Here is a 22,444-nt window from a genome sequence, read left to right on the forward strand (position 1 = left end):
TGCCGCAAGTCGTTGATAGGGTTATAATAGGTACAGTGTTTCTGCCAATATTATATAAATAAATAAATATATATATATATGTCTATATATATATATATATAATATTGGCTAATACTATAATCATTTTTCTTCATTCTTGATTATAGATACACCCTTTCCCTGTTTTTCGTCTTGTAAATTTAAGTCATCGGATTCGTAATTTAAAGTTATTTTGTTTAACGATGATCATTACGAAATTCACCATAACTAACTGAATACTCGCGTTAGATTATACATCTTTACACGTTATTTACTTAACAAGCCCAGTTCTCTACATAATTAGGAATAATATGTACTTATAATCAAGAATGAATTTCGCGGGAAAATGGTCATAGTATTAGCCAATTATTATTAATTATATATATATGCATACAAAATTGGCTAATATTATAATCATTTTTTCCCAAATTTCATTCTTAATCATAGATACATCCCTAATCAACTGAATCACGCGATCCTTAATCAACATTCTTGATTATAAATACACTAATTACGAAAAAAGAAGAACTAGGCTTGTTAAATAAATAACGTGTAAAGATATAATTTAACGTGAGTATCCAGTTAGTGAGGATTATCGTTATCAAATTCAGCAAGTAATTGGGTACTCGGGTTAGATTTAAAGGCTGCCCGCCTTTCGACTTGATGATTGATCAATCGTGCGAGTGATATTTAATATTTTGATTGATACACTAGTCGTTGCGAGCCAGCCAGCTGATTCGAAGTTATTAATTAACTCACCTTAGAACAATGTTGTCAATTATTACGTGTAATGATAAGGTGGTTATAGGGATGAAGAGTTAGAGATACGAAGCACACAACACCCAAGAATAAATCAGGCATAGTTACGTAATATCGGTTTATACCTTGTACATCGTGAAAGTTGCAAGCTCGACGAAACGACAAATCACGTTCGCGTAAGTTATTTCTCGAGTTAAATATCAAGAGATATTTGCTTTATTTTCTCTTTATTTATTTCGATTTGTTTAATGGTTTTAGTTACGCTTTGAATCACTCAAAGTTTCTCTAAAATTAATAAATGAATTCATCTCGAATTCTCAGGACGGTCCGCGTCACCGTGACAATCATACAGATCTAATCATAGCTAATAATAAACATTCTAATGTAAAAAAAATTCACCCAGCCCCGCATAATAGAATATCTCGCGCTTGCCACTTTTTACGAATTTAAAAGGTTGTTACCGAGGCTTAAATATGATTCAAACTCACCTCGGCATTTTGTAGTGCATGTATTGTCTGAGGAGTTCTTACGAGTTTGTTTCAGTGTATAAAGTTTTAGATCTATAGTTTTTCGTCTTGTAAATTTGGATCGTCGAATTCGTAACAGAAAGTTATCTTGTTTGAGTAAAATTATTAAAGACCAATTCATATTTGCCTGGGCATGTTATAGGCCACGTGCTTTGAAATAGTCTTTAGTTTGTTTCGATGTATAAAGTTTTGAATGTACAGCTTCGTCTTATAAATCGAGTCTTAATGATGAGTTCTTGTGTTTTAAGTAAGATTATAATTGAAACATTTTATTTTAATACGTTTACACAACGTATTAAAACATCAGTTTTATAAACTTTACATCTCCAAACTTTATCCAAGCAAATTCGAAAGGCTTATTTGAATTCATCTCGGCACACCGTAATTTATATATTTTTTGAATAGGCTTTTCGAATTTGCTTTGATAAAGTTTAGAAATATAAAGTTATGAAAATGTATTGGAAGAATGATATAAATTATTGACAGAAGCAATTAAAGTAAAATGTTTCACTGTAACATGGTTTTGTAAGTCGACTTTTAGTAATCTTACTTAAATCAAAATAACTTTTCGTGAATCGATTTACAAAACAAAGATTATTTCAAAGTACATGGCCTGTGATATATCTAGATGGATCTGAATTGACCTTTAGTAAACTTACTTAACCAAATGTTTGAATCGTGATTTTTTTCTAAGTTTAGACGATACTTTCGTGGCGCATCGGCGAATAGCTCTAGTATATTTCTACTACAATTTATCTTTCGATAGTCATATTTAAAAAAAAATACAGATGTTATACGTATACGTACACTAGTTCATTAGAAAACTATGGTTTTCATATTAATTTAAAAATTATTGTCCAATTACAGCGTTGAATATATAAGCAGACCAAGTTGCGTTTCTAAGAATGCGAGACAGAAGTTGTTGCATTGCAAAGCGATTGCTTTCTTGATCAAAATCTAACGGACCAAACTTGGCCTGTTCTTCTCAGTGCTGCAATTTACCCACGCGTTGCGGTGACGTGGAATATTAGTAATATAAGTGAGCGAAAAGTACGACAAAAATGCGTTTTTTAACGGATATTTATTTCTTTTTTTCAGGATAAAACGTATTTCTTTTTTTTTTTATTTTTGGCGTTCGTCGAGATCCTCTACGCTGCAGTTTATCAAATATAATAACATGATAAAAGAATGCGTATTATTTTGATTATATTTGATTTATAGGATAAATATTTAGATTGACCAAACATGTGTCTTTAGATGAGATGAAAGTTAATTGGAGTTCAGTGGGAATATGCCACACGATAGATGCGCTCACACGTGTCGGCTGAGAATATTCATCTGAAAAATATAATATAGCAAGAAAAAGAAAAGCGATAAAACAAATTAAAGTTATAAGGTTCATAGTAATAATCGCAATTCAAACGATTATTAATACGGATCTAAAAGCATGAATATAAGACGAGAGTAAAGAGAAGTAATTGGGAAAAGAATGAGTATGCAAAAAACTAATAAGATTAATAGTAGTTGTTACGATTGTATAATACCGTAGTTCGTAATTGTACATATATACAGGCAAAACTAATCATTGGCAGCGAAAAAATTCAGAAAAAAACATATGATATATCTATGTATAAAATATAGGAAAAGTTATATATATATATATATATATATATATATATATAATATACACAGACATATACACAAAATATATACATATACACATCATGCATATATACACATATACATATATGCATATGTTTGTATATGTATCACTCGACACGAAACATGCTACACATATACATACACTACACATCTCTATATATGTGATAAGGTTTGTATTCTTTAAGAGGGAGAAAACCGATATATAGATTGTGTAACCGACTAGATCTCAGCGTAAGTTACGATGTAACGATAAATATTGCGTAAGTAACACCAAAATCACTCAGCTGTATCAAAAAATAATTTTTTATATAAGTTCCCACGAGCGCACATCATCTCCAATGGCACATGAATTTTAGTAAACTTATTACGACTAACGCTAGCGAACATTTAAGTGGTTGTACATAAATAATAATGAGATGAGAAAATAAATGGATAAACCGAAGAGACGGTTGATGTTGTTAAGTAAGCGAGAGAAAGTGAAGGAAAACAAGACGTAGAGTGAGAACGAAAATGTATGTATGCGTGTATGCGATAGAAAAATGGGGAGAAAGCGATTGTTTATCGAGCGTCGCGTTTACACGCACACATCCCTACTTTTTTTTAATTATAATCTAGCTATACTCGGGTATATCGTAAACTTACTTTCATATTTATGTTAAATACAATTTTTTATAAATAAATCGAATTGAAAAAAAAACTGATTCGTAAAAAAAAGCGTTGCAGTGAGTTTCAATTTTTCCAATGTAATTTTGTAACATAATCTCATCAGTAGAGAACACGCATGTGATGTTAAAAGGAAGAAAAAGAATTAAAAGAGAAAAAGATCCACGAGAGACCACACAATCAAAGACCTTGTAGAATCCTCTTCTACCTATCGTACTTAGCTTGTGACGATTCAACGATTGATATTGCATGAAAATTTGTTCCTTTTTACTTTTCTTTTTCTTTTTGGCACAACGAAGAGTATTGTTAACCACAACTCTTTGGCCGTTCATATGTATAAAAAACGTAAAAGAGAAAATTCTCTGCTTACTTAACAACGTCAATCCGCGATATATATATATATATATATATATATACATATACATATATATATATATATATTATCTGTACTGTTATTATTAATCATCACAAATAAAGAAGAAGAGAGCATGTTTATTACGATTGAATTAACGAATATATTTGAATGAGCAAATGTAAATACGAGAGCCACACAGATTACTCGATTGTACATGTATAAAGAATCTACCTTCCCTAGTTTGTAATTTTGCATGTTACATATATACATATATATATATATAGATACACACAAACACACATACATATAAATAAACGCGGAGAGTGGAGCAGAACGCAAATAAGAGACCTGTATAGAAAGTCACTCGTAGCCGAGATACATAGAAAGGAGCACCGTCATGGTTTCGTACTTGACATAGGTTTTCCTCTAAGTTGCGAAGTGTCGATCTCGCGTCCCCCTTCTTGCGCGAAACATCGAGTGTCGCGAAAGAAATAAAAAGAAAAGAAAAGAAAGCAAACCGTCTCGACGAGCGTCGAATCGGACGCGCCGTTGCGACTCGACGTTCGCCGACGCGCGAGAGGATCTTCTCCCGTTCGGACGCGATCCTCGACGGGCCGAGATCGATTCGGCGTGCGTTTGTAAACGCTGACACGACGACGTTTCGCTCGCGCCGGAAGGACGATGCGAAATGTTGGCACAGAGGCAGCTGCCGAAATATGTCGCGCTCGCGATTTTTCTCGCATAAGTTTAAGTTCCGTAGCACGAACGTTGAATTTTGCACCACCCGGCGTACTTGAGTTGCGAGTTGCCCGAGAGCGCAGAGAGAGAGAGAGAGAGAGAGAGAGAGAGAGAGAGAGAAATTATTATTATTGGGAGCTTGCGAAAGTTCGTCGGATTGTCGAGACGATTACGTAGCTCGAGCGACGAGTCGCTTCGCAGAGAGAAATGCGCGAAATCGGGCGATTACCTGCAAACAATGACGGCGGCTCAGACCGGTGGAATAACGATGGCAGATACTTCGATTGAACATAAACATGTTCATGTTTTTCTTATTATACCGAGCCGTGCACGAAGGGAGCACGCGTGAGAAAATCCGACGAACTTTGGCCGGCACCCGCCGCCGACAACAAAAGGAGAGAGTCGGATCGCTGTGTATATTATCGATATCCCCGAAATAAAACGCATATTATATACGCTATTATAATCCTCACACGAGAGTATGCTAATAATCCTAAGGTTTAATTATTAATAATTGCAATGAAGGCAAACGAGTCTGTAGCGGTTTAGTGTTTCATTGTGACCCCTCACTCCCTGTCCCGTGACCGTTGCATGTAATTGATTTGCAGTGATCGACGGAGATCCCGCCGTCGGATTTCCGCGGATCTCTCCGATTTATCCGTCACGTTCTCTCGCACAATTAATTGATTAACTACGTAGTCTCCTCCCACTGTGAGAGGCGCGACTCCGTCCGCTCCGGCGCCGCAATCACACGATTGTTGTCAACAATCTAGCTTCTCTTTTTCCTTTAGGGGGCGAGAATTAAAGTTGAGTTGTCGATAACAATATCATTGCGCGTTTGAGGAAGAGAGAGAGAGAGAGAGAGAGAGAGTTAATTAACACGTATTTTGTCCGAATATCTTTTTCCTCATGATTGATCTGCGAAGGAGATCTCGCTACTTTCGCCTGCAGCTTGCCTGCTTTTCAGCGGCGCCAAAGTAATCGGATTCGCTCCCGCTGCGACACCGCACACGCATCGTGTCTCTTTGATCGTTTTGTTGCTGCGCAACGATTAGCCAAGAATTATTATTATTCATGTGTTGCGACATCGCGCGCCGCGGATGTTGACAAAGCAATAAATCGTAGGGACAAGAGTGGATTAAAAGAGTAACATTGTTGCTAAGTAGCGGGGTGCGTTTTATTTCGACCCGCGAGGAAGCCGCAAGATAACAGCAGCCTCTCGGTCTCTCCGCTCAGACGTCGCGTTGCTTGCTGAAGCGATGGAACTCCTTGAGCCTCAGGGCCTGCGTGCGAATGAATCCAGTGGCGTCCGCGGGCTCGAAGTCACCCTGCACGTCCATCGAGACGAGATTCTCGTTGTACAGCGAAACCTCGCTCGATCTGCCGATCGCCATAACTGCGTGAGGGAAAGAAGAACGGCAATACGTTAATCCTACCGTCGATCGATAGGTTGGCGTTTTAAATTCTTGTTTTTAGCGCCAAACGCGAGTGAAACCGACGTCGATCCTTCCCATACGGCACAAAAATGTTGCTGCAACTTTTGTTGCAGCTGCACGGGTTTCCTTTTTTCTTTTTTTTTCCTGCGCGGATCTGCTTGGCGCTAAATCGCAGCTCGAACCGCAATCAATACCAACCGTTTCCCCTGTACAGTTGTAGCCTCACTGTGCCGTTGACGTATCTCTGCGAGAGAAGAATGCTTTCCCGCACAAAGTTGCACTCCGGCGAGAACCAGAAGCCTGCGATCAGAATATATTTTTTTGCGATATTTCATATTTCGTGGATATGCCATGCCATGTATTATACTCATCGGCACAAAAGTTGCAGCAACATTGTTGCAACAAAGTTGCAGCAATGTTGCCGCAATTTTTTGTGCTATATGGAATACGTGCGTTCAATTACCGTTGTACACGTAATCCGACATCCTGTCCGTCAGATAGGACTTGACCCGCAGGACTTCGCGGTCCAACGCAAACACCTCCAAGTCCTGATGCGCGACGTGTAGGATCTTGGCTCCCGGTGACTCGTAAACTCCGCGGGACTGGACAAAAACATTTCAGCGAGCTTGATTATCATTCATTTAACGCGCGTTATCCCGAATTTTTTTGCTACAAGATTATTGTGGATTATCGCGATTGTGATACGCGCGGTTCGCAGTTTGCTGACTCGCGCTACAAGCGTACCTTCAGCCCGATGTATCGATTTTCCACTATGTCGACCCTCCCGATACCGTGCGCCCCTCCGACTTCGTTAAGATACTCGATTATCGCCAGGGGAGCGTCGAGCGTCCTTCCGCTCTTCACGTTTCTCACGCGAGACGGATATCCGTGTTTGAAGTCGATCTCGATCTCCTCCGCCTCCGCGGCGGCACTCATGGGGTCGGTAGTCATTTTGTAGAGTCCTCTCGGCGCGGGGTTCGCAGGATTCTCCAACACCCCCGACTCGTAGCTACGGACGAAATAAGATGCGAAAAGGGTCGAGCGGGTACAACGCGCGCAATCGTACTCGAATATTATTTAATAGACGATAAAAATGTTATTTGATATATAATATGAAAGTATTTCATTTAATTATTATTTGTTAAATATATTCAACGGAAGGTCATCTTAGAAGAAGTTATACCTAATATGCACGAGATTAGCATCGGTGCTCCACGGTTCCTTCGGCGTCGCCGAGGTCGGGATTCCATTTTGTCGGGCGTACTCCAGCAAGTCCGGTCTTCCTTGGAACCTCGTGTAAAATTCGTGCTCCCTCCACGGCGCCAAGATCTTTGAGAATTAAAATTAAATTATCTTGCGTCGTAAAATTGTAACTACGATTTAGCCGCTCTTTCTTGCGTCTCGCGCTTTCTCGCGTGTGTGCTACTGGCAGATAAAGCCCAATCAAAAACAGAAAAGCATGATGACACCAAAATGACGTCAAAATGATGTGGAAAATTCATTTTTTTCATCATGATTCGATCATTTTCTCATCATTTTGATGTCACTTTGATGTTATCATGATTTTTTGTTCCACTTGGGAGGTGGAATCCTGAGAAATAAAAGTTGCCCTGACTCTCACTGTTGGTACACGTACTACATGAAGATAAATCGCCCTTCACGTGCAGTGAATTATACTTTTGGAAGATAAGAAGATTCTTCTGACATGCCGTGATCAGTCGCATCATATTAGTTAAAAAATAAAAAGTCCTGACCCGCCGTTGAGTCGTACTACTTAAAAATAAAAAGAATATGTCCACTCCTTTGACTGCGACCTCGATTTGCAGACCTCGTCAGCAAAAACAGTAGCGACTTGTAGCGGAGGTTTTGAAACCATAATGCGTGGTTCCAAAGTCACCGCTACGAACCGCCACTATTCGTACTGGCAAATCGAGGTGGTGGTAGGGATTGGCGATGTTATAGAAAATAATTGGTTAAAAACAATGACGTATATAACTAGACCAAGCATTGGCCGTGTTCAGCAGAAAAAGCTGCTTACTAAGCGCTTAGTGATTATTATCTATGATTGGAGTATTCTTTTAGATCTTTAACAAATCTAGGAGAATGAACCAATCAGAAACGATAATCACTAAGCGCTGAATAAGCAGCTTTTTCTGCTGAACGTGGCTATTCCCTCGAAGGGAGTGAAGCCAGAAGTTGGCAGTTTACGACAGAGTGAGAACGTTGCACGGCATCAAACCTCTCTTACTTTATCCTATAGACTGTCAAAAGTAATAAGGTATACGACTACGTAAATCATGTGAACATTGAATGCAAATGTATATATTTGCATTAGCAAGTCAAATATATATAATAAGCATAAATAATTAATAATTACATAATATGTAGAGTTATCGATATCATATATTTTTCTGATAAATATTTTGATACGTTACATATTATTTTCCTAAAGTTGTTTACTGTCAAACTTAGGGCCAGAGCACAGACTTCTGCATAACGCATAATACAAAACGCATAAGAGAATCAACCAATCCAGAGTTCTTCATTTCTATCCTGAGGAGGGAAATGAAGAAAACTAATTGGTTTATTCTCTTATGCGTTATGTATTGTGTTATGCAAAAGCCTGTGCTCTTGTCCTATTATCTGTGATTAATACTTTCTCACTCTGTTCTACAGCTGTAAAATGTTTACGAACAACGTGAATCATGTGAATGTTGAATGCAAATGTGTACATTTGCATTGAATCGTATAAACATTAAGTATATGAAATATATATATTAGAAAAATAAATATCAGAATAATACAATAGCGGTAACTGCTCAATATAGATATATATCTTCGCACTCAATGTTCAAATAACTTATATGGTTCGTATCGCGCCATATTGCTTTTGACAATCTGTAAGATAGAGTGAGAAAGGTTTAATGCCGTGCGACGTTCTTACTCTGTCGTAAACTGCCAACTTCCGACTTCACTTCCTCGTCCATAAGCTGGTCGAACGCTTGGTTCTAATTATATACGTCATTGGTTAAAAAGTTGATTTTAGTCAGGATTCGAACCAGAATTTACCGCAATCTGCAAAATTTAGCCAAGACTCGAACTACCGAAATTGACGATCAGTGCAGAACGATTCTAATAACATGAAACAAAAAACTATTGTCTAGCAAGTGATCAAGATACGCAAGAACATCATACGACTTTGTAAAATAAAAATAACCAATGTCAAATTAATCGAGGTGATATCGCCTATCCGTCGTAGATAACAGTACAACCCAATGACTGGCATTACTGACGATTAGCTCATTGTGCGACTCTCGCGTTTCAATCTTTTATGTTACCCATAGAATAAGCGTAAAATACCTTGATGTCAGGACAAAGACTGTAGCAGCTCAGCTCAAAGCGAACTTGATCATTGCCTTTTCCGGTTGCTCCGTGCGCGATGATGCCGGCACCTTCGGCTCTCGCGATCCTTATCAGACCTTGACTGATGCACGGTCGAGCTATGGAAGTACCCAAAAGGTACCTTCCCTCGTAGAGCAAACCACAGGCCACAGCAGGCCACACGTAAGAAGTCACGAATGCTTCTTTGACATCGTCTATCACAACCTTGCGGACAATTCACAGATATACATTTCGGACGGTAATAAGTACATTTGAAACATACCCAGTTAGAACCACAACGTTGATTCGACGTCGACGGGAGTTGAATTAACGTTGATTCAACGTTTCTTCGACCATTTCAACGTCAAATCAACGTCGAACTAGTACAGAAGCTCAAGTTGCCCAACTTCTTTACGAAAGTTTGAAATAACAAAATTTTACAAGAGAATAAAACAATTTTTTCACCTTAACGGCGCCGATTTTCAGCGCCTTCTTTCGAACCGCGTCCAAGTCCTCGTTTTGCCCAATGTTGGCCTGAACAATCAACCCTCTTATAATATACTCGCTTATATAAAATCACAAGCACACGGTTACGGGAATCCTTACCACGTAGGCGACTACTTGAAATCCTTTTTCTCTCAGCCAGAACAAGATGCAAGAGGTATCTAGTCCGCCGCTGTACGCGAGGATCACCTTTTTCTTCGAGTCCGACATCGCCTCGGCCTCGCTTCGAGTAGAGATCGAGAAGAACACGACGAAGAGACGTGAAAGGCTGTTACGTCTGTTAACAGCAACGCTTGTCGAGTTACTTCCTCGCTCTCCGCTCTTTTATAATTAAGTTCGCAATTTGACCCTGAATCACCCCGATAACCTCCGCGAATTCGCTGTCGAGAGCGAGACCAGTCGCTGCTTGTCAAGATAATTTGGCGAACGAAGCGATATCCGAGGCTGCGTGGTTTCCCTCTTCGATTTAGTTCGCATATCGGGCGATTATGATGTGATGAGTGTGATAATTAATGAGAGAAATGATTAACAAAAAGAGCTGGATCGTATTGTAGGCCTTTATAAGCAGAACACTTTGTTTGGAGAACTATAATCTACATATACGTACATATACATATATATATATATATAATATATGTAACAGGATATACTCTCTCTATAAATATCGTTTAACTCCGTAATAATCTCTCCGCTAATAGATCGCAACATTTATCGACGTCACATCAATAATCATTACCACTGTTACATCGTTCGTCGACAGGCGCAAGCTTCTCAACCGAAAGCGCGCTTCTCAACCGAAAACGCGCTTCTCTACCACACACACACACACACACACACACACACACACACACACATACACACACAGCATTGCGGAATGATTGCTATTCGATATTGCAGTAGACTTTACGATACACATTTTGACATTACAACTGCGTCTGCGACTACATTGAACGAAAGTAAAATCGTCACTAGTCAGAGTCAAGTTTGTCAGAGAGAAAGAGAAAGAGAGAGAAAGAGAGAGAGAGAGAGAGAGAGAGAGAGAGAGAGAGAGAGAAAGAAAGAGAGAGAAAGAAAGAGAGAGAAAGGAGTGAGAGAGGTAGAGAGACAGAGAGAGCCAGGTGAATATTACATATCATCGTGAATATATTATATATGTAAAAATTACGTCAAAAGTATATATGTCGTGTGTGTATGTATGGTGTATGGTGTGCGTGTAATGTAAGTAGTAGTAGTGATGTAAGTAGTTGTAAAGTAGTGTTCGAACCGGTGGTCGGGTAATTGAAATTAGACACGTTGATATTGCACAGACCTATCGAGGTACAGCTAAGCGAGTCAACGGAGACAAAAGAAGCGAGTCAGATCGAGTTGGTACATCTAGCGGTTTTATTTTACATCCAGTATGGGGTATGTCGCTAACTAGCGTAGGTCCGGGAAAATAACATTATATCGAATAAATAACGTGGCGTAGCGCAGTGCCGGTGCTAAGGTATTCGGAGATTAGTACGGGGAGAACGCTGCGCGTCGCGACGCGCGACACCCGGACTCTTTTGATCGTGACAGAACCGACCGCTGCGGTGATGCCGAGCCAGTACGAGCTACGTCCTTTGAAGTGCCAACTCGGGTCTGTGGTCGGTGAGTCTCTCTCTCAACGATATAGCGGAGGGTAACGCAACGCTAATAATAAACGACAAATGTACAGGAATATATATCACGATCCTCCACTACGACACACAGAAATTCCTCCGCGCGAGTTCCCCTCCCTTATTACCGACAAAGGGCGGTGCGAATACTCGTGGTTGTAGAACCTCGCCGGAGGCCCGATCGCGAGCCCCCGTTGCGCACCTTGGCGCGACCTACATCAGTATTGCCAACATGTCTCATGCGATCTCCGATCGGTGACTATGTATTCGCGCAGGCACTTGATTCTAGATAACTCTCTCGGATCAAGATCCCTCGTGCGTGACTATTACACGAATACTTTCATTGTTAGCCGGCTGACGGTTGCGTCGCGTCGAGGGTGCATATACCTCTCGTGCGCTTTTCGGCGTTTCCGCCCGGAACGAGGCGCTCTCGCTCAAGAAGAATTGACACTGCGTTCGTTCGCTCGACTTTTACATACTAATTTCGTGCTCGAGATCATTGATGGCTTCATAGCTGGTATTACTGATGGAGTCGAAGCTAATGGCAGATTAAGAGTGCGGGAATGTCGTCTGTTCCTCGGTCTATGCGGTACCTTAGACGTGCAGCTTGCTCAGGTCGTTCAAGAACGACTTTGGTGTGATTACGTGGGACGAGCCTGCGACGAATAGATATTAACGACGCTGAACTTTCAAGTATACGAATCAAGCGGACATGAAACTATTGGGAAAGCTTCTCGATCGGAATCGTTCCATTTTTCCTGGACAATAAAGTAGAAGTCTAAAGAATAACGGAATCATTTCGATCAGGATTCTTTTTAAACAGCTTCACGAGAACCGAACTGCTCGTCGACTTTAAAAGTCAGAACTAATTCTTACCAATGATGACCTCCCAGTTTTTCAATGCGTTTGTCACCTCGTAAGCGCATCGTATCTCGGAGAAGCATACGCCGCCAACTATAAAGACGATCAAACGGGGAACGTTCTTGATAGTTTGTTGACCTTTGTCTTTGTGCCAGTGACCGTATCGTGCGCTACAAACGTGCACATTATTATTTGGGGCAATTGACGATGTAGAATCATTGATAGACATTGATAGAAAACAGTATAAGATGCCGTTACAACATTATAATATGTATAACCTGGTCGGTGCGTGATATCCTGAGCTGGCCGCGCGACCGGCGAGAAACGGGAAGTGCTTGGAATCGAGTTTATCCTCGATGGAGTCCTCCATGACATCCTTGATAATCGGCGTCCAACGGCTCATCTGATAAGTCTGCTCCGTGATTCTCTCCTTACGCTGTACCGTGTACAGCTTCTTGCGATTGCCCTGCGGACGCGAGACGACAGTGCAGTGAGACACGAGGTCGAATTGCTAGCGCTTTCAAGCGATGTCGCTACAAAGTATCGCATGATGTACAACGTGCGAGGTAGCAAAGGTTCTTCTTACTTCCACGACAACGTTAATGCCGAGATTCGCTATGTTAACGATGGTCTGTTTATCGTCGACTGACACTTGAGCGTGATGAACCAGCCGGTTCAGGTTCTCGTCGGAGATGCCGTTTTTACTGATCACGTACAGAGAGATGATGCGCAGTTTGTCCAGATGATTCACCGTCTGATCGAGGAGGATCGGCGTGATGTTCTTCATGTGGTCCTTGATGCGCTCGCCTTCCGCGTCGGTGCCCATAGCCAGGTCCTAAGAGGCGCGAGGAAATATGATTAAAACCGCATATCTTGCGAGATAGGCCATGATGTAACGACATTATTGAGGTACCACGCACTTGCTCGACTTTACACAGCTTGTCCACATTTCCTTGATAACGCTTCATGCAGTCCTCGGCCAACTGCAGGTGCGTGGCGTATTTGCTCAATTCTTTTTGATACTGCGGCATCTTTTTGATCATCTGTGACAGATCTCGCATACTCTGCTTGTCGCCCTGCGGCATCCTTTTTGATTCTGTGAATTTCTTCAGGTTCTTAGTCACGTTCCTGTAAGAAATCAAGTTTTAGTTTTAAGCCGTTATGCGAAATTCCTGCTACGAGATGTCGGCATCTTGGGTAAACTTGCAATCCGTACGTACTGTGACACCACGGCGATATGCTGATGCCTGAGTTCCACCCACAAGTCATCGTTCTCGTCCAACAGGACTTCCTTCTCTTGTCCTGCCGTCGCCTCAAACCTGTTCGACATCATTGCGATGTTAGTCGCTTTCATTAAATCCATAATCGCGTGAAAGGTGAGACGAGGTCTACCTGTAGACATCGTTGTCAATGTCCAACAAATCGTACGCCATGGCCTGTAGCGTGAGTTCATGCAAGAGAGGTGAGACGCAGTCGAATCCTCTGTCCAAGATTAGCAGTTGAGAGCGCGCTTTCTCAGGACCCTCTCCCATAGTCGGCTCGTCAGCCTTGTACGCATCCAGCTTTTGCTGCACCAGTTGGGCCAGCTCGACATTGCGGTCGAAGTCACTGCGGCATATTCGATATTTCTCAATTTCTTCTAAGTTCAGAGAGTTGAAGATCGCTTTTAGAAAGTAAGAAAAACGTAAAAAAACGTCCACAAGGTAGCATTTGCTTTGTGTTAGCTGAAATTTGCAACTGAAAGATTTGCAAAATTTACAAAAGCTCGAGTTCTCGATTATTACCTGCGATATCTGACCGACGGGTACTCTCCGAGAGTGGCGCAGAGTGTCGCGATCTGTTCGGCGATGCGCTCCATGTTGGCCGGTCTCAGGTTGAAGAAAGACGGATTGTAGAAGCAGGCGAAAGTCTCGCGCGAGTCCAGTGAGAAGACCTAGGTCCGAGAAATGAGATCAATACGACATCCGATCCGGTCGCGTCCAGCAACGCGACAAAGCCAATTGCAAAACGTTTGTTCGTATCATACTTAAGAAGCAAAGTAAGTGAGCATGCTGATAATATTTTAGTAGCCTTCGGAAAGCAGTGAAGTCGGGCGATTGAACTCGCGAGACGCTACTCTAACTCTACAGAAGGATTCCCCGCAACGCGCGAGAGCGGGAAAAAGAGAGACGTGTCCCCGTCGCCCGGTCATTCGCAAACGCAAAAAGCAAACCGACGAATCGGAAAAAAGCAGCGAGCGATTTCTAAAGCCCGTGAGAAAAGACGACGGTGAGCCGGCGATCATCCTCGCGGTTTCTTCTACAGCTCTACCTACTATGCGTTCTACTACTTGGTCATTTTTTCTCTCTTTTTTTTTTCTCGTTTCTATTTGCTTTTTTTTGCTCGTTTCTTTATCGTGTTTGTTTCTCGTCTATTCTCCGCTTGGTCGTCACCTGCGATTCGTACGGCAGGAATGCGATGTTGATCTCTTTGAGGGTTTTGATCTTTTTAGCGGCGAGAGACTTGCAGAGTTCATTGAACAGCTCCTCCGGGCATACTGGCCGTGTGCAAGCATGAATGCATTCTGATTATTAGTATGTGCTCGTTCGTGAGTCATTGTTGAAGGATCGGGGGAGCGCGGGTGGGAAGTGAGAGGAGATTTACATCGCGCTAACGTCGTACCGATTGTTATCCAACTGTGGTCCGCGTGCGATTAGATTTCCACGTGATTAGAGACCGAGAGAGAAGTGAACACAGATAGACGCGTGACGAACAAACAATTTTATTGTTTGTCCATGTGTGTGTATGTGTGTGTGTGTGTGTGTGTGTGTGTGTGTGTGGGTGTGTGTGTGAGTGGGTGGATGTGTGGGCTATGTTAGTGTGTGCACGTGTATGTACGTGCCCGCCACCATGAAGAAACGTTCAAACATTTGTCTTGTCATAATGTTCGTTGCTTTACCTGCTCTTCGTACGGTATGAAAGCGATGTTGATCTCTTTTAGTGTCTTTATGTGCTTAGCTACCAGCGAGTGACACAATTCTTTGAACAACTCGTCGGGGCACGCTGCAAAAAAATATACTGAGTATTTCGAGTTCAGCAGGAATCTTTCTGTTGAAGGATCGGCACCGCTCATGTGTGTATGTGTGTGTGTGTGTGTGTGTGTGTGTGTGTGTGTGTGTATTAACACACTCAGTCTTCGGGGTGGTCGTCGGACAAGAGATTCAATTTCACAGATTTCGCGGGTTACCGCGAGATTGAATGCGCATGTTGCGAAAAACCCCGGATTAAGATACTGGCAAAGTTACATCGGCGTTCGACCGAAATCTTCAGCGAGAAAGCGTCGGTTCTACGAGAATAGGAATTCCATAAATGCATTCCCATTGCCGACACCCCGTTCCCCTCGTCACAAGGTATTCCGTTTAGACTCTTTACGTCGAGTGTCTTCGGGAGCTACGTCAATTACTTCCCCTCGCGGGAAAGACGATTCGGACCGTTCGAATTCGTCATCGGGGTGTTGGAGGATACGCTGATCCTTAGAGGTCAGTGGGGGATCAACCGCAACGGATACCTTCGGTGAAGTATACATGAGCGACCTTGTAGGTGGTTCTCGTCGGATTACTAAAGTCGTCGATCAGCTTCTGTACCGACGAGTTGCACGGCGTGATGAGGTAGATCGCCTCCATCGTTGGTAGCGGCTCGCGCTTCTTGTTGATGTCCTCCACCAAGGTGATGCCCTGCGCGCTGATGTCGTGCATTTTGCAGCACGCCGACACCATCCTCATCGCGAGCTGGTCCACCACCAGAATCCGCCATTCCACCCCGCCTGTTGTCTTCTTCTTCTGCTTGATCACCTCATTCATAATCTCTGTGACGTTAGAGGGTTCGTAATTAGTGAGCGCTCTTTATTGCGAATTTAACGCAATTTAATGAAGGACGATTTAACGGAGATTTCACATCAATAATTTATCTAGAGTGAAAATGAAAAAATTCAGATCGAGAGCAATCGATGTGACATTGATTTTACGTCAAGTAATTTTTTAAACAGCCATCGATGGCTTTTCTTTAACGAATCGCCGGATATTTTTCTCTGATAATTATAATAGTGTAACATTTAAGAAGAGAGACATGTATGAAAGAACACATTTATTAAAGAGGGAATTACATGCGGAGCAGGTTTTCAAGGCTATTTTTATGAATTTTTTTAACAGAAACGGTAGGATCAATGAACTGGAAATGTTCACAATGTGTTCATTAATATTCAAAGTATAAAATAAATTTATTACTATCTATATGGAAAGTGCACATAAAACTTTTTAAATGCGTTTATCTGAAAACACAATTTTTTAAAATTGTCGATACGATTATGCAAAAATTACTGAACCGAATAACTTGATATTTTTACATAATATACAGACATGTAGACATGTAGTTTCCGCGCCTCTACCTCGATCACAGTTATATTTTATTTTATTCATTTTTTTAAACATGATTACAAGTTGAAAAAAGTTTCATTTTCGATACTTCTTTTTGTGCAAACATTATTTTTCCAAATTTGGCTTCACTGCCTTCATTTGCGTGCGGGCTATAATGGCAACCGTATGTTTTAAAAATCTTTCTCAATTTTTGGTTTCAGAGTAATGAGAGAGAGGCCCGGAATTATGTCGACAGCAAACATAAAGCTCGCAAACGGATGACTGTATTTTTATCTGTAATTACAAATCGGACCGTTTCTTGTGATTCAATAAAATTCATTTTACACTTTGAACATTAATGAATACATTGTGAAAATTTCAAGTCCATTGATCTTATCATTTCTGTTAAAGAAATCCGTAAAAATAGCTTTGAAAACGGCCTTCCGCATGTAATACCCCCTTTAATCGCTCGTATGGAACATGCGAGTTACATGTTTCCTCCCGAATTCGATCGATACATGAAGATACATACAGCATTGCGAGAAATGCAGCAATTACAGAGATTAAAAAGAAAAACAAAAGAAGATGCCGATGCTCGTGAAAGACAGCTTCTCTTTGAGCGCGACAGCGCAATCGGATATTGCGTTCGACAGGTCGACAGGTTCAGCTACGAAATTCGTCTCCAGCAGACGGACTGCTCTCGTTCAAGGAATCGTGAGAATTAATGAGTCGACTCGATGGGACGGAGAACGAAATCGTGGAGACGTTAATCGCGAGGCCGCGATTGACGGCAGCGAGCGAGAGAGTGAGAGAGAGAAAGAGAGAGAAAGAGCGTAATTCGCAGTGGTCGGCAGGCGAGTCGTCGACAATTAACATCGTTAATCATCGACGTTAACGTCGCTGGCGGGCGGCCTAAGCTAAGAAGTCCTTTGCTCTCAAAACGTATATTGATCGTCTTTACGAAGGGGTGACGTCACTACATCAGGCGCGTATCAACGAGGCTGCAGACCCCGCTGCCGGAAACGTCGGCAGCGGAAGGATCTGCGCGTTCGGACACGAAAAGCAGCAGAGTCTTCCTCAATCTTTTTTGTCCGCAGGACTAAGCTCGGTAGTCTTCGACGTGGCTCAATGGCGCGGAAAAAGCGATCGGGGAAGTTTAACCGCGGAATCAGTCGACTTGGGAGATCGACACGAGGTTCACACTGGAATCACACGGTCGTTAATTACTTTCCAATCATCATCGAGCTTAAAATCGACGGAGGATGCGAGCGGTGTTTCTCTTCATGAAATATAATACTTGTAGATAGACCGACCGTGACGGCGATGCGATGTTCTCTTCATTTCCGCCGACAATGTGGCGCTAATTATTCATCGCGTAAGACGTGAAAATGATTTCGCGAGCGTAATGGAAAATCGACGGCGGGTGTCTCGCGGCAGGCGGAAATTCGCGCATTTCTCCGATCGGCTTTATTTATAATTATAATCAGTGCATTTCAGAAAAGAATCCCATGGCAAGGTCGACACGGCCGAATTACTTCGAGGGAGCAACAGTTTCCCTCGCGGAACGAGCGTCGTCGCCGCTCATCATCATGAGCGATAACGTCCCGTTCAACGAGTGTTTCGCGCGCTCGAGTTGATAAAGCGAAATTCTTCGGCGCCGTTTTCGCCGCACAGCGAACGGCGCGTTCTGCGAGAAACATCGCAGAAAATCGCGGACGCGGAGGTGTTCCCGCTTGGTGATGTCCTCCGCGAGACGGCGTCCGCGGGCTCGTCGATACTCAGCGGATCGTCGTCGCGAACGCGTCGCAGTTGCCGCTGACAATTTCGACAATTTCAACGGAAGAAGATTTACAACGTCACACGGACATGTGATAACGGGGGCGATATGTGTTTACGCCTGACAGACGCGTTGACGCACGCGACGACCGAGGCGAGACAGCTTCATCTCCCGCGCCTCCCCGCGCGCGCGCCCACTCGCCGATCGAGCTCGTCGCGAGGAAGCGTCGAGACGTCGAGCTGCGATCCGAGCTCGTCGCGACGAAGATCCTCTCGACTCCGACGCGCTCTCCACGGCCGATGTTTGACGTTTCCGCGGCCGCCTGCTCGGCGGCTGCCGTCCGATGAAATCATCGGCGACACGTACGCCCAACGTCAGCTCGGTTTCTCGACGCGACGGCCGTCACGACAGGTGCGAGATCGACGCGATCGAGACGTCTCGCGGCTCGGCCGACGAGGTTGAGTGACGACGTTCGCGAACGGACGCGAAAGCAGCACGAAATAAACGTATTTTTACGCTACTCACTCTGACCGACTTGTGCCTTGAGCGCCATTTTGCCAGGACTAACTGCCCGCCCGCTCGCCAGATGGCGATACGATCTCCGAATTGCATCCGGCGCGGCGGCCGCAGCAATTGCTTCGATCGGCACCTGCGCGTTGCGAGGTGTGTGTCATGGGCTTTCTGCTGCTCTCGGCTGCACTTTCTGTACCTTCCTCGCAATTGTTCGCTCTTCTCCTCGGTCTCGTGCTAAATGCTGACGGTACGTTTTTGCCTTGTCACAAGCACGTAGAGTGTAGCGGTGAATATTTTTATAACGTTTAATGTTTTTTCTCAACTGCGGTCAAGTTGTTCCCTCAGCTCGTATTGTGCTGCACTTTCAGAGGGCGGAACGAATAAGGTAGAGGCCAACGTTGAAATAACAGAGATCGAAGACCAGAACCGAGTGCAAAAGGTACAGAAAGTGCACCTGGCTAGAGCAGACACCTGTATTATATACCTCCTGTAGCGAAACAGGTGTAATGCCGTAGTTTAGACATAAATACGTATTTAGAAGTTGAAGGAAACAAGGAGGGAGGAGTCTGTCGGGGAAAAGTACAGAAAGTGCAGCTTGCTTGTGACAGCGACTCGGGTCTTTAAGCTTCTTTACCAGACGACACCGCGACCAGCCTCATGTTTGAATATTTTTGTGTATGAGTGTGAAATTAGATCATTATATTCGGTTTCTTAGCACAATATAAGGATATTAATGAGTTGCACATGTAATAAGTGACGCGATAAGTGACGAACACACTCTATGCGTGGAAGTCACGTGCCTATCCTCTCGCCAATCAGATGCGGAAAGTCCAACATCCCATTTAAATTCGTAATTTGAATTTGAAAGTTCAAATCGCTAATCATAGGAGCGACCAATGGTATACGTGACACAAACTATACATTTTCTAGCATTACATTACTAGCAGTGAATTTCGGAACGCAGCCTAAATCCATCCATTAACAAGTCTTTTCTTGCCCTCCGAGGCCGTTGGAAGTGGTTTTGTCCTTACGAAATTACGCGTAACTTTTTAAATATAGAGGACTGCGTGCATATCGCACGCAGTCCTTATTCGTATCACACTTCTTTGTAATATTCTAATTCCAATTTCATACTTTTCGTTAAATAGCGTTGGGGCGAAACCTTAGAAGGTGCCTGTAGCCAGAATTGAGAGAGAGAAAGAGAGAGAGAGAGAGAGAGAGAGAGAGAGAGAGAGAGAGAGGGAGAAAGAGACTAAATCCATTCATCTCCGGTGATTATTCCATTTAATTAACATACAAATCCTCGAAATATGACGTGCGCGCAAAACCTATTATTGATTTCAGGTCGAAACCTATTATCGAATTTTTTATCATCGATCGCTTTGAACGTTCGCGATCGGAACGATCGGAAGTCGTCGGTGAGTTACACAGGCTGCGTTCCGAAATCCACTGCCAGTACTGAAAATACATACTTTGTGTCACGTATACTATAGATTTTCAGTACTGGCAGTGGATTTCGGAACGCAGCCATAGTACGGAAGCTTCGAGAGAGAAAATGTCCACTCTGCCGATTACGCGCGTCTGGATCGTCCGTAATAGCGTTATCTGATTACGGTATTTCGCAAGCCCAGTATCTGGCCTCGATAGCGCGGTACCTCGCGTCCTCGCATCGATACATTTCCGTAAGCGACCGGGCGATCGCGACAAGCCGATCGGAGCAACGAGCGGATGACGCTGCGCGATGCCGGGCTATTGAGATCGAAGCGTCCGATTTGCACGAGTGACAACGGCCGGCGATTACGCGCGATGAGGCGCACGCGAGAGAGTCGAGACGGTAAGCAACAACGAGAGCAACGGACCACCTGACAACGAGAGCGAAAGGAGCGAGTGAGAGCGAGAGCGAGAGCAAGAGCGAGAACGAGAGCGAGAACGAGAGCGTGGCGAGAGCGAGAGGCGAGGGTGAGTGGAAGGGAGAGAAGAAGACGGACAGAGAGAGGCGGAGTGAGAGGGAGAACGAGTGAGTGTGCGCGCGACAGAGACGGGAAGGTGAGCGAGGACGCGGCAGCTCTCAGTTCGGATTTGTTCGTCGTCGTGTGTGCTTCGCGTCTGTACGCGCGCGCGTGCGTCAGTGCGTTTTTCGTCCGTGTCTACACAAATCACACGTTTGTACGTGGATCCTTTGGCTTGTCCTTTCGTCCGTTCGACCGCGTTTGTCGAGGACCGGCCGACACGTTGGGTCTTTCTTTCTCTCTCCGTCGTGTCGTCGCGAATTGTCGCTGTGATTTCTCGTGAGACACCCGAAAGTCGTTCGCTCGTCACGAAGTCGTGCGTGTCACCCTCGCGTCGTGGGCGTGTGACAAAAGGAGAGACAGGCTAGGAGAGGAAGAGAGAGAGAGAGAGAGAGAGAGAGAGAGAGAGAGAGGCGCGAGAAAACGCGCGGTCGTCCCGCGTCGCGTCTTTCGCACGCGCGGAAGAATGTGTGCCGGCGCGATTAGCGGTATCGTTTCTCAGTGATAATCGGGAGACGCGCCGCCGGAGGTTTTGTGTGATCAGTTGTGCGACCTGTTGGTGCCGGGGGAGAAGCATCAGCGCGACCTGGATTTCGAGCCACGTCCGCGATACGAGGGCAACGATGAAGCTGGAGTATCCCTGTCGCGTCGAGGGCTGGCTCAACGTTTGCGGTGAGTACATACAATATGTTTACATACTCGCAAATGATTGAGAGAGGAAGAATAAGACAGACTCTCTCGGAATCGGGCGTTCGGGCGAATTCGATCGTACAATGATTCGTTTCTTAAGTTATCCGTCGCTGGTCGAGAATTGACAGCGGGCCACGCGCCTTATCGATACGCGCTTGAGTTTTGCAGAGAATAAATTAACGTTTGAAAGAGGAATACACATCTTCGGAAGACGACCGATGTCTTTCGAAAGTGATACCGTTTCTTGCGCGATGTCGCTCGAACGACAGTCTGACAGTTTGTTTTTTCAACTTTCTGCATTGACGCATATTTAGCGCGATGAGTTAAACAAAGTACACTGGGAGGTCTCACTCTAACTCTGTCTGAGCCGGTGAGTAGAGATTCGATCGAGTCTCGGTTCTTCCGGAGGCCGAAATTTCGCGAGAGTAATTTCGACGTTCCGGAAACGGCGGTAATTTTTTTCAAGGGGAGAGAGAAATTCTCCAAAGAGAGGGAGGTTAATCAATTTTGCACCGTTGAC

The 22,444-nt window shown here is 43.5% G+C and overlaps 2 protein-coding genes across 3 annotated transcripts; both read right to left on the minus strand.

Moving 5' to 3' along the window:
* Window positions 1–4,069: 4,069 nt before the first annotated feature.
* On the minus strand, window positions 4,070–10,353 carry Ass (argininosuccinate synthase). Its single transcript, XM_011152654.3, has 8 exons — window positions 10,146–10,353; window positions 10,005–10,073; window positions 9,519–9,764; window positions 7,342–7,487; window positions 6,903–7,167; window positions 6,622–6,760; window positions 6,357–6,458; window positions 4,070–6,118 (listed from the first exon to the last, which is right to left on the minus strand). The coding sequence occupies exons 1-8, from the start codon at window positions 10,251–10,253 to the stop codon at window positions 5,955–5,957; spliced, it is 1,239 nt and encodes a 412-aa protein (XP_011150956.1). The 5' UTR covers window positions 10,254–10,353; the 3' UTR covers window positions 4,070–5,954.
* Window positions 10,354–11,403: 1,050 nt separating this feature from the next.
* On the minus strand, window positions 11,404–19,361 carry Rop (Syntaxin-binding protein Rop). 2 transcript variants are annotated; one of them, XM_011152677.3, is made up of 11 exons: window positions 19,238–19,361; window positions 16,092–16,388; window positions 14,977–15,080; window positions 14,329–14,477; window positions 13,937–14,152; window positions 13,765–13,863; window positions 13,465–13,672; window positions 13,131–13,379; window positions 12,823–13,010; window positions 12,560–12,714; window positions 11,404–12,339 (listed from the first exon to the last, which is right to left on the minus strand). In XM_011152677.3, the coding sequence occupies exons 1-11, from the start codon at window positions 19,263–19,265 to the stop codon at window positions 12,278–12,280; spliced, it is 1,755 nt and encodes a 584-aa protein (XP_011150979.1). In that variant the 5' UTR covers window positions 19,266–19,361; the 3' UTR covers window positions 11,404–12,277. The 2 variants fall into 2 exon arrangements, with proteins under 2 accessions (XP_011150979.1, XP_011150971.1); XM_011152669.3 differs by lacking the exon at window positions 14,977–15,080 and adding an exon at window positions 15,483–15,586.
* Between the last annotated feature and the right edge of the window lie 3,083 nt (window positions 19,362–22,444).

The sequence above is a fragment of the Harpegnathos saltator genome, unplaced genomic scaffold (assembly GCF_003227715.2).
Source record: "Harpegnathos saltator strain DR-91 unplaced genomic scaffold, Hsal_v8.6 scaffold393, whole genome shotgun sequence".
Classification (NCBI taxonomy): Eukaryota; Metazoa; Arthropoda; class Insecta; order Hymenoptera; family Formicidae; genus Harpegnathos; species Harpegnathos saltator.

What these genes read in the sequence shown, in the direction of transcription:
- Ass (XM_011152654.3), bottom strand. Translation starts at nt 10,253, where the DNA reads ATGTCGGACTCGAAGAAAAAGGTGATCCTCGCGTACAGCGGCGGACTA. An exon ending in GCTAATCTCGTGCATATTAG is followed by an intron (nt 7,168 to 7,341) that starts GTATAACTTCTT and finishes TTTCGTCCGTAG; the next exon opens with CTACGAGTCGGGGGTGTTGG. An exon ending in GTCGGATTACGTGTACAACG is followed by an intron (nt 6,459 to 6,621) that starts GTAATTGAACGC and finishes TTCTGATCGCAG; the next exon opens with GCTTCTGGTTCTCGCCGGAG.
- Rop (XM_011152677.3), bottom strand. Translation starts at nt 19,265, where the DNA reads ATGGCGCTCAAGGCACAAGTCGGTCAGA. An exon ending in TCCTGCCGTACGAATCGCAG is followed by an intron (nt 14,478 to 14,976) that starts GTGACGACCAAG and finishes TCTCGGACCTAG; the next exon opens with GTCTTCTCACTGGACTCGCG. An exon ending in AGCTGTGTAAAGTCGAGCAA is followed by an intron (nt 13,380 to 13,464) that starts GTGCGTGGTACC and finishes CGCGCCTCTTAG; the next exon opens with GACCTGGCTATGGGCACCGA.